This window comes from Bos javanicus, chromosome 4, assembly GCF_032452875.1.
Source record: "Bos javanicus breed banteng chromosome 4, ARS-OSU_banteng_1.0, whole genome shotgun sequence".
NCBI classification, from domain to species: Eukaryota; Metazoa; Chordata; class Mammalia; order Artiodactyla; family Bovidae; genus Bos; species Bos javanicus.
Window position 1 is genome coordinate 36,135,741 of NC_083871.1, and position 15,795 is coordinate 36,151,535.

The 15,795-nt window shown below is 35.1% G+C and overlaps 1 protein-coding gene across 2 annotated transcripts in view; it reads left to right on the forward strand.

Moving 5' to 3' along the window:
- Window positions 1-15,795, forward strand: part of SEMA3D (semaphorin 3D) — a 228,315-nt gene that overhangs the window by 179,195 nt on the left and 33,325 nt on the right. For both annotated transcript variants that reach the window (XM_061413766.1, XM_061413767.1), the window contains 3 exons: window positions 2,995-3,109; window positions 4,303-4,372; window positions 7,104-7,248. In XM_061413766.1, coding sequence (XP_061269750.1) covers window positions 2,995-3,109; window positions 4,303-4,372; window positions 7,104-7,248 — 330 coding nt within the window. The remainder of the gene's footprint in view (window positions 1-2,994; window positions 3,110-4,302; window positions 4,373-7,103; window positions 7,249-15,795) is intronic.

Genomic DNA, 15,795 nt, shown 5'->3' on the forward strand with positions numbered 1-15,795 from the left:
TGTTTGCTTCTAGAGGGTTATTATATAAAATATATTATGTATTCATTTTCTTTCTTTCTTTGCTAATTACTAAATCTTTTAGTAATTCTTCATTATGTACTAAATTATATACAGATGCTTTGGTCTGGTATCAAAGCCTTCCTTGATCTTACCCCAGTTTACTTTGTAATATTTTCCTCTATTTCAGTTTATCCCAGTCTTTATCTAAACCAGATTTGTCCTTGTTCACCTTACCCATCTCTGTTTTCCCAGTTGTTCTTTGCCCCTGGTTTCTAACATCTAGAATATTTCTTGAACCAATCTCTGAATGTGTGAATCCACCTGTAATCTTAGACAATATTAAATCTTAGTGAGTTCTGTCCTCGTTTTCCTAACAAATTTCAGAGAAGGCTCAGATTTTTTGGCATTTATCTCTATTTTTGTCTGTACTTTTTCTAAAGACTTCTGTCAATTTTATCTTGTATTTTTATTCACTAATTATTCAACATATTTTAATAAATATCTGACAGTCAGGATGTTAGTGGTATATTTGGAGTAGATGCTGGATAAAAAGAATAAGAATACATTTTCTGATGAGAATTTAAAACTCTAGAAGTTATTTTGCTTTTTATTATTGCCATGTGTTAATAGTTCTATACAGCATCAGTGGCAGAATATTATTGCCAGAAAAAATCTTTTGTTTGTCCAAGTTCTAAACAATTGCTGTGGTTACCACTGTGTTTCTATTATGTACATTTACATGTATATGTATAATCAGCCCCCAACACACATGAACTCAGCTACACACATTTCAAGGATAAGCTCACATTGAGGGAATGCCCTGGTGGTCCAGTGGTTAAGACTCCACACTTGCACTGCTGTGGGCCCAGGTTTGATCCCTGGTCAGGGACCTAAGATGCCACAAGTTTCACCATGAGGCCAAAAATAAAAAGAAAATTGTGGCGGATTCATTTCTATATTTGGCAAAACTAATACAATATTGTAAAGTTTAAAAATAAAATAAAATTTAAAAGAAAAGGGTAGGTTCACACTCACTTGGAGTTATTTAAAACTTTTAAGATTAAGACAATGTAAGCTGTGAGGTGTGACATTTTGTTCATTAAGTGCAAACTTGAGTTCATACTGCTTATTGATTTTGAATGTATTTAAAATTTTAAATTATTTTTAAGTAGTTTGTTATAAACCTAAAGAATTCAAGCAAATGATAATTACTCATCTATATGGAGCTATACTTGAACTACTTCTGCTGTTTAGCAGAGATGGATGTGAAACACCATTCACTCACTCTGGCTGTCACAGTATACCCTTGGTGTTGGTTATAAAGACAGCTCTCGTCTCCAGTCTCAGGGACCTTGCTTGCCCTGTTAGCTCTGCCACAGATCCTTTAGCCTTCTGAGATTTGCTCTGGTCTATTAGGACATCATCTGAGAATCTAGATTTCCATATTACCCGTGTTAAACTCAAAGTGATCTCTTTCTCCTGCCCTCCCTTTCCTCTCCTCTTCTCCTTTTCTTTCTTCAAAAAAAAGCAACTATTTATTGTGTATGACTTTGAATTCTCCTGGTTGGAGTTGTCATTTAGATGCTTTTCTCTAAATTAATTTTCAGAGATTATAGAACCACAGAGAAATTAGCTCTAGATATCCAGACCTGAAATTTGATAGTGAACTATTTATTAACTTCATAGTAACATAGCATGAAGGACAAATTTTTTTATATAATTTATCTTTACATGGAAATATAGTAATGGAAATCATGGCTTCATAATTTTTGAAAGTCAAAATTAAGTACTGAATGCATTTATACCATGAAAGTCTTATTTATTTATTATAAGCATAGCAGATTTAGTTGAGCCAAATAAAAAAATCATCTTAATTTTAGTGTTCACAGGGACATATTAAATTAAAAATAATAAAAATATCTTTTTATGGTGAATTATTGAACAGCATAACCCTGTTTATTCTCCCTAATTGATTTAAATGCCTACATCTTGCTAAATGTCTAAAGAATATATTTTTTCAATTTTTTACTGAGGTATAATTGGCATACTACATTAGTCACAGGTATATAACATAATGATTTCATATTTGTATATACTGTAAAAAGATCACCACAGTAAGTCTACTTAATGTCCATTATCATATATAGTTGCAATGTTTTTCACTCTTAGCAACTTTCAAATATGAAATACAGTATAATTTATACTCACCATGCTGTATGGTATATCTGCACGTCTTATTTTATAACTGGAAGTTGGTACCTTTTGACCCCCTTCCCCATTTCACTCACCTACCACTAAAGAACATGGTTAATGAAATATTTCAGAATAAAATAGTGTGGAAAAACATCAATTAGTATTTAAAACAAGATTGCTTTTATATGTATGCTATTATGTGTATGTTATGTTGTCTTGCATTTAATTAGTAGAGTACTAAATTTGGAAAAAGCTATTCCAAAATATACCAAAGCATATTTCTAAAGGATGCAAATAATTCATCTAAATCATATGACTAATGTACAAATCAGTGCTAACATTTATTGAATACAAGTTGTCTGGCCTTTGCTAAGCACTTGACAAAATTTTTTCCATTTAATCATCAAAATAATGATATCTCAAGGCATTTATCATATTTTGTCAATGAGAAAACAGAGACTTGGAGAATTAAATTGCCTTTTGTAAGTCATAGAGAGAAAATTGGCAGAGATGGGAGTTGATTCCAAGCCTGTATTATTTACTGTTGGCTTGCATGCATCTGCTCATTCAGCAGAGCTATGGTGTTTACACTGTACATTAAACTGTGAAAAAAGCATTTAATGTTGAAGGACAAAACTGCCTTTTCCCTCCTTAGAAAATTCAAGGAGGAAAGCTCTTGAATTGCTTACAAAGAGAGTAAGCAATGACATCAATAAGACACTGCCTATAGTAACCACCAGTTTTAGTTGGTGATAAAATCATGTTAGTAAATCTGTATCTTATTTTTTTTTCTTTTTTCAGAATGATGTAGGAGGACAACGCAGCCTGATAAACAAATGGACCACTTTTCTCAAGGCCAGATTGATTTGCTCAATTCCTGGAAGTGATGGGGCAGATACTCATTTTGATGAGCTTCGTAAGTCACGTTTCTTTTCTCTTAAAAAAAAAAAAAAAAAAAAGGAGTCTTACTGCCTAATTAAGTAATTTAGCATATATTTTATTTTAGCCCCAAATACCTGATAATAAAGCCCAGGACAGCTTGCTGGAGTGGTACTTACTAAATTCCCACACACAAAAGAACGTGGGTGCACATCGTAATGAAGCAATTCCCTTCTTTGTAAGCGTCCTCAAAGTTATGATGGAAACTAAACTGTGGTCAGAAATGGACACTTACGAGCTCCGGGATGCCACAGTCGATCCATTCTTCATGCAGTCTTTTATCTGGAAGGAGCCGCCAGCTGTAGGTAGCAAGAATGTGGGCTCCTCGTTCTATAGATGCCCTCTGCTGGAAATGCCCTGCAGATTTGGAGAACTCTGTCCCTTCTGACTTTCTAGTAAAAAGGATATGCCAAGAAGCATTAGATTCTTCTCTTTCATTTCACCTCTCTACTCCTCTGAGTGTGATGCTAGAAGGAATTTGTCAGTTGTATATAAAGTTAGTATCATTAGCTTTTACCTTTTGAATTTTTTTTGTGGTTTTGTCATGCAATGTAAAAATGATATCATTGAATAATTTTTGTCAGTATTGCATTTAAAATATTGAAGTCTATGTTCAATATTCATGGATGATTTCTCATGCTGTATATAAGCATGCACACCTCTTAAATAATACTTTAAGGGATATTATTTACACTACTTTAATATCAGTGTTGAACAAGTAGTTACACAATACTGCACAAGAAATGCACTGCTCCAGCTGTTTTCATAGTTACCAAATAGATAATTGAATTACTAACAAGCTGGTGCAGTTATAAGAAAACACCTTGTTTTAACACTGGAGGGTAAAAATAACCCATTTTTACTTTCAATTCTCCATGAAGTCACATACAGCTAATAGGAAACAGACATGGAGCTTATCAAGTGAACCATCCCATTTACAGGTGATTGAAGTAAACACCTCGGAGGTTAAATGTTCAACACAGTGCCAGATAGCTAGTGAGAACTGGACCTTTCCCCTTAATTTCTTTTGTCATAAGGTAATGACTGTCACTGTTATCTTAATTTTACATACTATTTAGAGTCTCAGAAATATTGCATTATTAAGGAAAAAGCAAACGTGATATTGAGAAATACAAATTACAGTGAATCGTTATTTTTTCCCATTAATAGAAGATATTTACTTACTCCCCACGAGAGATGAAAGAAATCCTGTAGTGTATGGAGTCTTTACCACAACGAGGTAAGTTAAAAAAATGCTGTAATCTTTCCAGAGAATTGATATATGTATGTAAGAAAATAGTTCTGTGTTCTCTTTGCCCCTTTCTTTTGTATAAAAAAATACACATTTTTTTTCATTTTACTTTTTTATATAGTGTTTCCTAGATATCAATACATAAAATGTCTCTGTTCTCTTTACACCAGCAGAGCATCCCCTATACTGACCACCACAATTTATTTAATCAGTCCCCTGTATAGACATTTCCATTGTTTCCAGTCCTTTGCTAATATACATAATACTTCGGGGACTAACTTTGTACATATGCTATTCCCTGTAGGAGCGAGTAAATCTCTGTGAGCTAAATTTCTAGACTAAAATTACTGGATACGAGGGCACATGCATATATTAATCACAATGTATTGGTCTAGCTGCATGACATAGAGGTAACACTAACAAAATACAAAATACTATCCAGGCTCTAATCAGGAGATGACACTCTTGACTTTTAGAATGTCTTCACATGGACTTACTTGCACTTACCCTTTACAAAGATGGGAGAGTGGCTATTACTATCACCACATCATCACTTCTCGACTAAGTTAAACAAAGGAAGTTGGTATTACATGTGTTTGACTGAAGAAGAGTAAGTAATTGCTAGGACAAGAACCGAAGTTGTTTTCCTAACTTCTGCACTTGTATTATCTTCCTTCTGCTTAATGCTGTCCTGTATTGTCATTGAGGCTCTGTGACTTCCTTAAAAGTTCTCCTAGCAGCCATGAAGCATTCTCAAAGAATATTTGGACCTCACTTGATCTTATTTAATGATAATTTTATTTAACTCAGTAACTTAGTAACTTACATTTGACTCCATTCCAAATGCACTTTTATTCTTGTTACTTATTACTGCCTATATTACATTCTTTGAAATACTTTTCACTTTTCTCATTGTGCTGCTATCAATCATTATGAATGTATATTGATTGCAGTATTGGAGGATTAATCAGTGTTGGCATTAGCATTGGACAAGTGGTCTTCCTGCCTCCTTTTGAATAAATAATATTCATTTATTATTTTATATTATATAAATTATATTATATTATAATATAAAATATTATAAAATATAAAAATATTATATAATATTTTGTGGGCAACATACGTTTTCTGAGAATTTACTGTCATTTAGTTCACAATACCTTAAGTAGAAACTCAAATGGACTTTTGGTTCAAAATATATCAGAAAACAAAATACTATTTAGTTAATTATAAAATATAGGGTGGAAATATTTAAATACAATAGAGAGGATATGCTCAGAAGCTGCTATTTTGACCCCCATTTTTCTGCTATTATAATAATTTATATCTTAACTAAAAAGGTGCAGGAAGAGCACGTGCCTGTAGTTATTCAAGTATTTGAGCCCTGGTTCTCTTGACATCTTTTCATTCACAGAACTTTCTTTGAAGTCACTGTGCATTTCACACACAAGGCATAGACATGTGCCAGGAAAATACAGCCCCAAGATAGTTCTCTTTTTCTACTATCAAGTTTTTGCCCACCCAGAGTGTGAAGTTACAAGTCAGCTCTTTGTTCTTGGTGTACTTGATTATTTTATTTTTAATGCTGCCCTGGCAAGTGAGGTAATGTCGGGATGCAAGTCATATCCTTGGTCCAATGACAAGATGTAATTAATCTGCAATAACACCAATACCATTAAGCATAATTCCTTTAAAGTATCAAAGACAGATCATGTGATCTTTATGGGGGTCATCATTTCCCTTCGTAGCAGCTAGTTTTCTCCCAGCTGCCTGTTCACCATCAGATCCCAAGGCTTCCCATTAATGTCCTTCCAAGAATTATTAATGATTGAGTTACTCATGTCAGAGAATCCTAAACTCATTTGTGTAGTGCCAAGCTGAGCCTCTTAGAGTGTAAATGGTGATCTTATTTTTAAGAACACAAATCACTGTAAGTTTTAGATTCAGAGAAATGTCTTTTAATTTCTAGAAATAAAACAAAAATGAAATGTCTGCCAGTGCTAACAATTTTCATCATCAGTTTGAGACAATGTGTTGAATTCCCATGGAGCTTTTCTGCTCCTGAATTGGATGTCCCCTTCCTGTGTAATCGTGTCCCCTTCCGGTGTAATCATGATGAATTTTAAGCATCAGATAAATTACATAAACTCAGAAATCCAAAAAGGGATTAAAGATATTATTTCAGTGTTTTTTAATTAATAAAAATTATCTGACAAAATTATTAATAGCCAGTATTTATGGACATTCATTTTAAGAAAGCAGATAAACAAGGTATTTCCATACCTAAATATTCCTTTTTATAAAAGTAGGTAATGTAACTCTTAATTTTGTAAGTTTCTTAGAAAGCATTATGTTATAATAACTTCAAATAAAATTCAAGAGTATGTGAATAAATGATACTGTTTCTTGCATAATCCTGTCTATCCCCCAGTTTTTCTAGGTGATTCCTATTTGTCCATCAGATATCAATATAGACACTGTCCGCTCCCTGAAAACTTACTAGAGACCCTTGTACTGGGTACCCATCTGCGTGTATAGTTTACTATAATTACTATAGTTAAACTATTATTTACTATAATTACCTGTAATGTAACTGTTATCAAACCTTTTTCAGGATTATTTGGCTCTAAGCTCCTTTAAGACATAGGCCCATTTTATCTGCAGCACCTGTCGGATAGAATGGACCAGCGAATGACTGGATCCTGTTGCTTTCTTTCAGCTCCATCTTCAAAGGCTCTGCCGTGTGTATGTATAGCATGGCTGACATCAGAGCAGTTTTTAATGGTCCCTACGCTCATAAGGAAAGTGCAGACCATTGCTGGGTGCAGTATGATGGAAGGATTCCTTATCCCCGACCTGGCACAGTATGTATTCAACTTAATAATCAAAATATTATTTTAGGTCCATGTTCTCTTCCTAATTCTAATAAACTATGTTATTCACCACAGCAAAATGCACTGTGGTTTTAAAATAATTATTTACAGTGATGTGTTAAAATGTCTGACCTTTACTGGAACTTAACATTTTTCTTTTGAGTAAGAATTATAAGTACTACAGCAAATAATGGGCTGTATGGTAAGGAGCAAACTACCCTGGGAATATAGTATTTATCCTCAAAGTGTCAATAGAATTGTCAAAATGATTTAATATCTAGAATAACAAATATTCCAAGTTAGAAGGAAATGCCAAATAAGTATTTATTCCTCACATACAACTCTGCATGTAGCTAGAGTCTTCTAGTCCCTATTTCTATTTTAAAAAGACTATACATCACTTATAATTGTTCATTTAACTTATATCTTCTCTTATTCTGCATTCATTTTTATTATGTTGCACCTTGGAATTTATTTTAGATGTGGAAAATACCTAGGAAACACTGAGTCCAAAATTCTATTCAAACAGCATAAATCATGTTCGGAACAGAGGTGAAAAAAGTACGAAATGTGATTTAGAGTTTATGCATCTGTTTAAAAAAAAAAACCTTTGTAGTTTAAAATCTGTATGTACATGATAAATGGAAGGCTTTTGTTTTGTTGATGTGATTAAAAGAGTTATGTTACTATTTTAGGACTGGTTAATTGACCTAATAGAAAGGGAAAATGCCTTTTAAAAAAGATTAATTCGTAATAAATATTTCTATGAAGAGCACTAAAATAATCATCAAAATCTCAGAAAAGTTACTGATTTAACCCATCTAATTCTAATGACTTTTATCTTTTCACATGTTTGTTCTTAAAGAGGAAACATCTGGTAGCCAGGCTTTCTGAGTTCTCTTTTCATCTTCCTGTTATATAACCTAATTAAATTGGGGAAACATAGTTTACTACCATGTCTATTTTCCCTTTCAAAATTCCTCAACATAAATTTATTTCATGGATGTTTTCTGGACTGATAAGGAGTAATCACAACTTTGGAAATGAAGTTCTGCATGTAACATTATGGTTTTCAGTGTTCACTTTTTAATTTTCTTTGAACATCATAGCTGTACTTGCTTGTTCTGTTTTTTTTTTTTTTTTTTTAGACAGTAACATAGGGTGTAGGTACTCTTAGGGTGTGCAGGTACTCTTCTACAGGCTTTACAAGTCTTAATATCATCTTTATGATGACTTTGTGAAGCAAGTTCTGTTGTTATTAATGTCATTTTACAGACAAGCTATATCAGACACAGGTAGGTGCAGTAACTCACCCAAGGTCACGAAGTTTGTGAGTGGTGCAGCTGAGTTTTAAACTCAGATAAACCTATCGGCAGAAACCAAGCTCTTAGTCCTTGTACTCTGACACTATATTAAAAACTTGTTATGTTAAATTATATCTATTTTCCTCTTGCATGGGAGATCTTTTACTGGATATACATGCTATATATATGTATACATAGATATAGGGCTTCCCAGGTGGCCCAGTGGTAAAGAATCCACGTGCCAGTGTAGGAGACGAGACATGGAGACACAAAGAGTCGGACACACTGAGTGACTACACACACACACATATATAAAGCCCTATATGTATAGGGCTTCCTTTGTGGATCAGATGGTAAAGAATCCACCTGCAATGCAGGAGATCTGGGTTCGATCCCTGGGTGGGGAAGAACCCCTGGAGGAGGGAATGGCTATTCAGTCCAGTATTCTTGTTTGAGAAATCCCATAGACAGAGGAGCCTGATGGGCTACAGTCCATGACGTTTGAGGGTTTTGTGTTTTTTTTACTTTGAGGAGGATAGTTAAACTAAATTTCCTCTAGCTGAGAAAATCTTATGACATATGCTCATGGTCTCATAGTTTGTGAAGTGAGACTAGGATTAAATTTAGATTCACATAACTCTAAATCAAATATCATTAACCTCCATGCCATTCTGCCTTCAAAGTGATCAAATCAAACAACCAAACAGAACCTTACATTGTCTCTCCAGGGATCAATCTGTTCTCTACAAAAATAATGAAGTGTTGAAGCCTCATTGCACTTGTCATTTCTTTTATTGTAATTCAGGGAATATGACTTACTTTAATCAAAAGCATGCCTGAATAATTTGCTTTCTAGGAAATGTCAGGAAAGTGGCTTACTAAAAGCCACTTTTCACTTAAGTTAAAAATTTTAAATAGATTATTTTTAAAACTACCTTTGCAACTTCTATTTTCTCAACCATGTTGCTATTAAGAATTCTAAGTTGTTCTCTCAACAGTGCCTTGTGTTGACATTATCACTCCAGTAAATACACATGGGAACTTTCTGTGTGCCATAGCTACTTATTTTTCTTAGTTTAACAGACTTTTGTACTTCCTGTGATAAAAAGTCAAACCTAAACTCCTAGCCTTATGGTGATATCACTGCTCTACAATGTTAATGAGCCTGGCAACTCCAGAATGCACAAGATTCACTAATGGAATTCCTTCACTTCAAGTGATTCTTCTGCCCTCTGGTGTCCAAACAAAATCTCTGAACAAATTATATTTTGTTCAAATGGGCCTTTTCAACCATTATTGAACTGCTGGTCTTGGTAATAAGTTCAAAGTGAAATACAGTATGAAAGAATCCACCAAACAGTGAGTGATAATAGGTCAGATATAGAAATCAGAGTGAGATCAGGCCAAAAAATAGCAGAATCTGGGAAAGATTTGTAATAGTAGGAGATTTTCTTTCTGACATTTATTATTAAAATTTTACTCTGTAGTTTTATTCTGTGTTGATGAGTTTTTATGTGTTTTTTTTGCGTGTGTGTGTGCTCGGTTGCTCAGCTGAGTCCGACTCTTTGCGGTCCCATGGACTGTAACCTGCCTAACTTCTCTGTCCGTGGAATTTTCCAGGCAAGAATACTGAAGTGGAGTGCGATTTCCTGCCCCAGGGGATCTTTCCGACCCTGGGGTGGAACTTGCGTCTCTAATGTCTCCTGCACTAGTGCCACCTGGGGAGCCCCAGTGATCTATGCATAAATGTTAACTATTAATATGTGTTTATTTCGATGTGAGCTTCAGTTTTAAAAACAGTCTCTTATCAAAAAGGTGAGAAGAAAGGATTTTTGAAAACAATTTACTTTAGTCAGAAACTTCTTACCAGATTTCTAAGTGTACAATACTGTATTGTTATCTACAGGCTGTAATATCATAGCGCACCTCTCTAGATTTTACCCTGTGTAACTGAAATTGTATACCCACTAATTGTGACTTACCATTCTTCACTTCCCCAAACCCCTGGAAACCATTGTTCTATTCTGTGCTTCTATGCTTTTGACTATGTTATATATATGGGGCTTCCCCAGTGGCTCAGTGGTAAAGAATCTGCCTGCAATGCAGGAGCTGCAGGAGATGTGGGTTCAATCCCTGGGTCAGGAAGATCCCCTACAGGAGAGCATGACAACCACTCCAGTATTCTTGCCCGGAGAATCCCATGGACAGAGGAGCCTGGTGGGCTACAGTCCATAGGGTTGCAAAGAGTCGGACACAACTGAAGCGAGTTAGCACGCATGAACATGTTATATATATATATATATCAGTTCAGTTCAGTTCACTCAGTCGTGTCCAACTCTTTGTGACCCCATGAATCGCAGCACGCCAGGCCTCCCTGTCCATCACCAACTCCCGGAGTTCACTCAGACTCACATCCATCGAGTCAGTGATGCCATCCAGCCATCTCATCCTCTGTCATCCCCTTCTCCTCCTGCCCCCAATCCCTCCCAGCATCAGGATCTTTTCCAGTGAGTCAACTCTTCGCATGAGGTGGCCAAAGTATTGGAGTTTCAGCTTCAGCATCAGTCCTTCCAAAGAAATCCCAGGATATATATGTATATGTATATGTATGTGTGTGTGTGTGTGTATATATATATGGAATTAAGCAGTTTTTGTCCTTTATGACTGACTTATTTCACTTAGTGTAATGTTCTCCAGGTTTATTTACAAGTGGTAGGGTTTCCTTCTCTTTAACACTGAATAATATTCTACCCTATATATGTACCACTTTATAAAATCCGTTCATCAGTTAATGAATATTAGGTTGTTTTCACATAAGATCTGAAGGGTTGTCAAAAAATTAAAAACTAAAACTAACACATGATCCAGCAACCCCACTTTGGATATTTATCCAAAAGAATTAAAATTGGAATCTTAAAGAGAGATTAGCACTCCCATGTTCATTTGCAGCATTATTCACAATAACCAAAATGTACAAAGTTTTTGAACTTAAAACATGTAAAGACTGTATGTTTCACTACTTTTGAACCATTCTCCCATAGTTTTTAAACAATTTCTAAACCTCTAATTTTGTAAAAATAACAATTCATTTTAAAATTACATTTTCTCCCAAATAGTTACCATTTTTATTGTTAAATGTTTCAGCTTTAATTTTAAAGATCAAACTTACATGTGAATTTCCCAACTAAGACTTCATTTTTTGGTAAGGAGCAATAAGATGTAATTATCCATATTGCCTTTTAATTTTATAACTTATTTTTATTATAGGTATATTGGAATTTGAATGAGAAATACATTAAAATTTCCATGAATAGCTTACACATCAGCAAAACCCATTGTTCTTTCTTTGTGTATAAATATTAGAAAGAGGTGATGCAAATGTTGACTCTGAAAATATCTGAATTCCTTGTTTCAAGGAGATATTGTTATCATATCGTAGGATAATACATAATGACAATAATTCAGTTTTTAGAGCAGACAGGATATATGCATTGGTGCTTCACTTATTATTAAAATCCTTGCTGAGAAATTCCAACTTTTACATTGGTCCATGTCCTCAACAGCAGGGGTTTGAAATAAAACATGGAATTCATGAGTTCCAAAACTCACCCTATTTTCTCTTCCTGATCTACCTAAAATATTTGGCCTGAGCAATGACATATTTCTGCAAAACATTGTTTTTATAGAGCTGATGATTCTTAGAATTGTATTTCTTCACGAATTTCCTAAATTAGATGTCTTCATGAATCTCCTAAATTAGATCTGAGTATAACTTAGACTGGCCCCATTAAGTAAGGATTTTCTGATTATCTGCAGAGAAAAAAAGGTTTTAAGATTGATTCAAAGATAAGGATACAAAAAGAAAAATACTTCAAAAAAGTATCCTAAACTTCCTTTCTGTATTAGACATTGAGTGCATGTGTGCTTAGCTGCTCAATCATGTCCATGTCTGACTCTTTGTGACCCTTTGGACTGTAGCCTGCCAGGCTCCTCTATCCATTGGATTTCCCAGGCAAGAATACAGCAGTGGGTTGCCATTTCCTTCTCCGGGGGATCTTCCCCATCCAGGGATTGAACTTGAATCTTCTGTGTTTCCCGACTCTCCTCCATTGCAGGCCGATTTTTTACTACTTGAACTACCAGGAAAACCATAGACTTTGAATCTTACCAAATGAGATGAAGAAAGTAATGGAAGAATCCCCTCACAGTGTTGCCCTATCTTTTCATTTATGCATCTGATAAATGTCTAAAACTTGGTTTCCATTTCCTTTAAGTTTTCCTAAGTATTTGGAAATCTTTGGGGAAATTAATTTTGTGTGTCACTACCTCATAGATGCCTCTCTATCATGTTAAATTCACAGTTTCATTTTTTTCCCCAATATTTGTTCACAGTATGGTTTTCCACTTACTGGATAACAAACTGTTACTTTATTACCACTTCTAAATTACCAAGAATATCTTTAATTCTAATCCTTCTAGGTTTTTGATTCTGGAAGGGAAAAGCAGAAGGAGGACTAGAACCTGGGCCTCCTGACTCCTGGTTCCTTAATCTGATACACTGAGGCGAACATATGACAAAACATCTCTCTCTTTTTCCTTTAACTGTATATAGGACATGTTTCTCTGACAGGGTCAGATTCTAACAAGTCAATCTTTTCAACTGGCTTTCAGCCTTCTTTTCCAAAGGGACAGCATTAGCTTTTAAAATAAGATTCTCCAAATCCCAAACTATTGACTGTGTTCAATCAAGTTTTCATTTTTCTGGTATAGAAATCTCTCTAAAAGACAACCTTCAAAAACAAGAGATTTACCTGTCTTTACCTCTGGCTCTTCTAACTCTTAAATTGAATATAGCATCTTTCTTGCTCAAATATGTTATAAACTAACTCTCAGAGGAATAAAGGGGCTAGGATGGCACCTATTAAATTTGCATGTTTTACTTTATAAATAAAAATCAGACTGCTTTACACATTTAGCTTATTTTTCCCATTTTGCAAAAAATGAAAGCCGGGTTCAGTTGTTCCCCATGCCATGTCTTCCCTTGCACGGGGTCATCCCTCTGGTTTGTTTAAAAGGAAATTGCAACCTGCAGAGGAAAGCTCTAAGCAGCAGGGGGAGAAAACTTGTAACAGCTGTCTGGGGCCTACCAGGGGGCCAAGTTCTCTCATTGGCTAAAACCCATTTTTCTCCTCTTATCCATTGCTTCCCACTGCACGATTGAAGGCCCTCTACAAACATGCAGATGTGCCAAGCATAACATGATCACACCTAGTCCAGGTGGCAGCCTGCCAGAGAAGATAGATAGGCGTGGAACCAGGGTTCACTGATGCTGGGTTTACCCTTTCATCTCAGAGCTGCCTACCAGGTCCTTTTCTCCTCTGTGCTTGTGCTGGTATTGTTTCCAGCAAGATACAGACATTTGAGAGTTTTGAGACTAGCTCTCTGTGTATTTTTTACCCTTCAAATTTTAAACTTAGAGTTTTTCTAAACAGTAGGTGGAGACACAGATAAGTTCCTTGATTTATTTCTTACAATCACAGGAGCTAAAGTGATGGAGGTCAGGCAAACGTTAGAAAGCTGGGGGCAGAAATAAATTGCCCTCTACAGTATATTCGGATGGACTGAGTCAACAGGTAGAACTTAAAGTACATACGTACAGAGAAAACTTGGCTAGATTGTGAATACCTGGGATGTATGGTTGCAAATGGAAAATCTTGTGGAAGGAAAATAATTGAAGATGGTTATTTAGATGGAGCATTTCCCCACACATTATCTTTCTCCTTTATGGAATTCTTCCCTAGTTTCTATTTACCTGCATAAGATGCTTGGCATCTCAAGTTATTTTTAGATCTCTGTGTGATGCAGGTATATGATATCAAAGGGGGAAATTCCCCTGGTTTTTAACATACTAAAATAACAATATTTGGTTCAAACTGTACTGTCTTAAACCTCAGGGAGTATCTCTACCAAATCACTTTCATTTGTGAAAGCAGAGTGGAGACACAGACCAGAGAGATCACACACAGCAACCTAGAGGATAAAGATCTTATCCAAACACTGGCTGCATGCCATGAGGAAAAGCTGCCATATGAAAAAAATACATTTTCAAAGATCATTTTATAATAGGCAATAGAAACCAGATTTCCTTTCTTTTTATATTTTCTTAGATTTTAATATAGTTAAACCTTTTTGTCAGAAGGTGAGCAAGGAGGAAAATTTATACTTGTTTTTTGATAAATGGTCATAGCTTCATTTGCCTATACTTTCTCACATTAAAATTTCTTATAATTTGAATATTTGATGTAAAATCTGGCTTGAATGGTACAACATATCTTTTGAAATATTGGCTACTCTGTGATTGTAGCTACACAGTCAAAAGAGCTGATTTTCTTAAGTTAGAGAGCTGTTTCAAAGATGTAATGCAGGCAGAAATCTTGCATTTGCTTTGATTTTAATGATAGACCCGCCAGATAGCACCATAGGAGTTTTAAGCTATAAGCCCACTATGAATGGCCTTTGACTGAAACATGCAGCCTGTAATTGGGCAAGAGCTTTGTATCATTTGAGCTCCATATCCACTTTGAGTTACAGCTTAATCTGCTTAATACAGGATTTCTTCCATTATCTAGTTGACAGATTTCACTTGGCTAAGAGCAAAGTTCTAGAAACAGTGACTAAAGATACAGATATAGGTTCAGACCACCAACCAGCTAAGAATATGCTCAGTAAGTACCAAATGGCTAACATGCTAGGACATTTCTAACCTCTTTAGTGCAGATCCGGGACAAGACAATAAAACTGATCAAGAGAAGATCAGTTTCTTTTCACATGCAAGATTTTTATGACAGATAAATATATTCTTAAGTTATTTATGGAAAATCACTAACAGATTTTTTTAAAATTACAACTTCTTTGATATTTCTTATAATTTGGTGAGCTATTACAATTTTATTGCTGTAAATTTAAGGTCAGGGTCATTTATTGTGACTAACTCTAGTATGTTTAGTTCCATAGAATGACCCTGGTGAATGCTTTCACTGAGAAGTACAAATTCAGCCTTGACAAGATTTTAATTAGTGTAGTGATAGTGAAGTCGCTCAGTCGTGTCCGACTCTTTGCGACCCCATGGACTGCAGCCTACCAGGCTCCTCTATCCATGGGATTCTCCAGGCAAGAATACTGGAGTGGGTTACCATTTCCTTCTCCAGGGGATCTTCCCAACCGAGGGATCGAA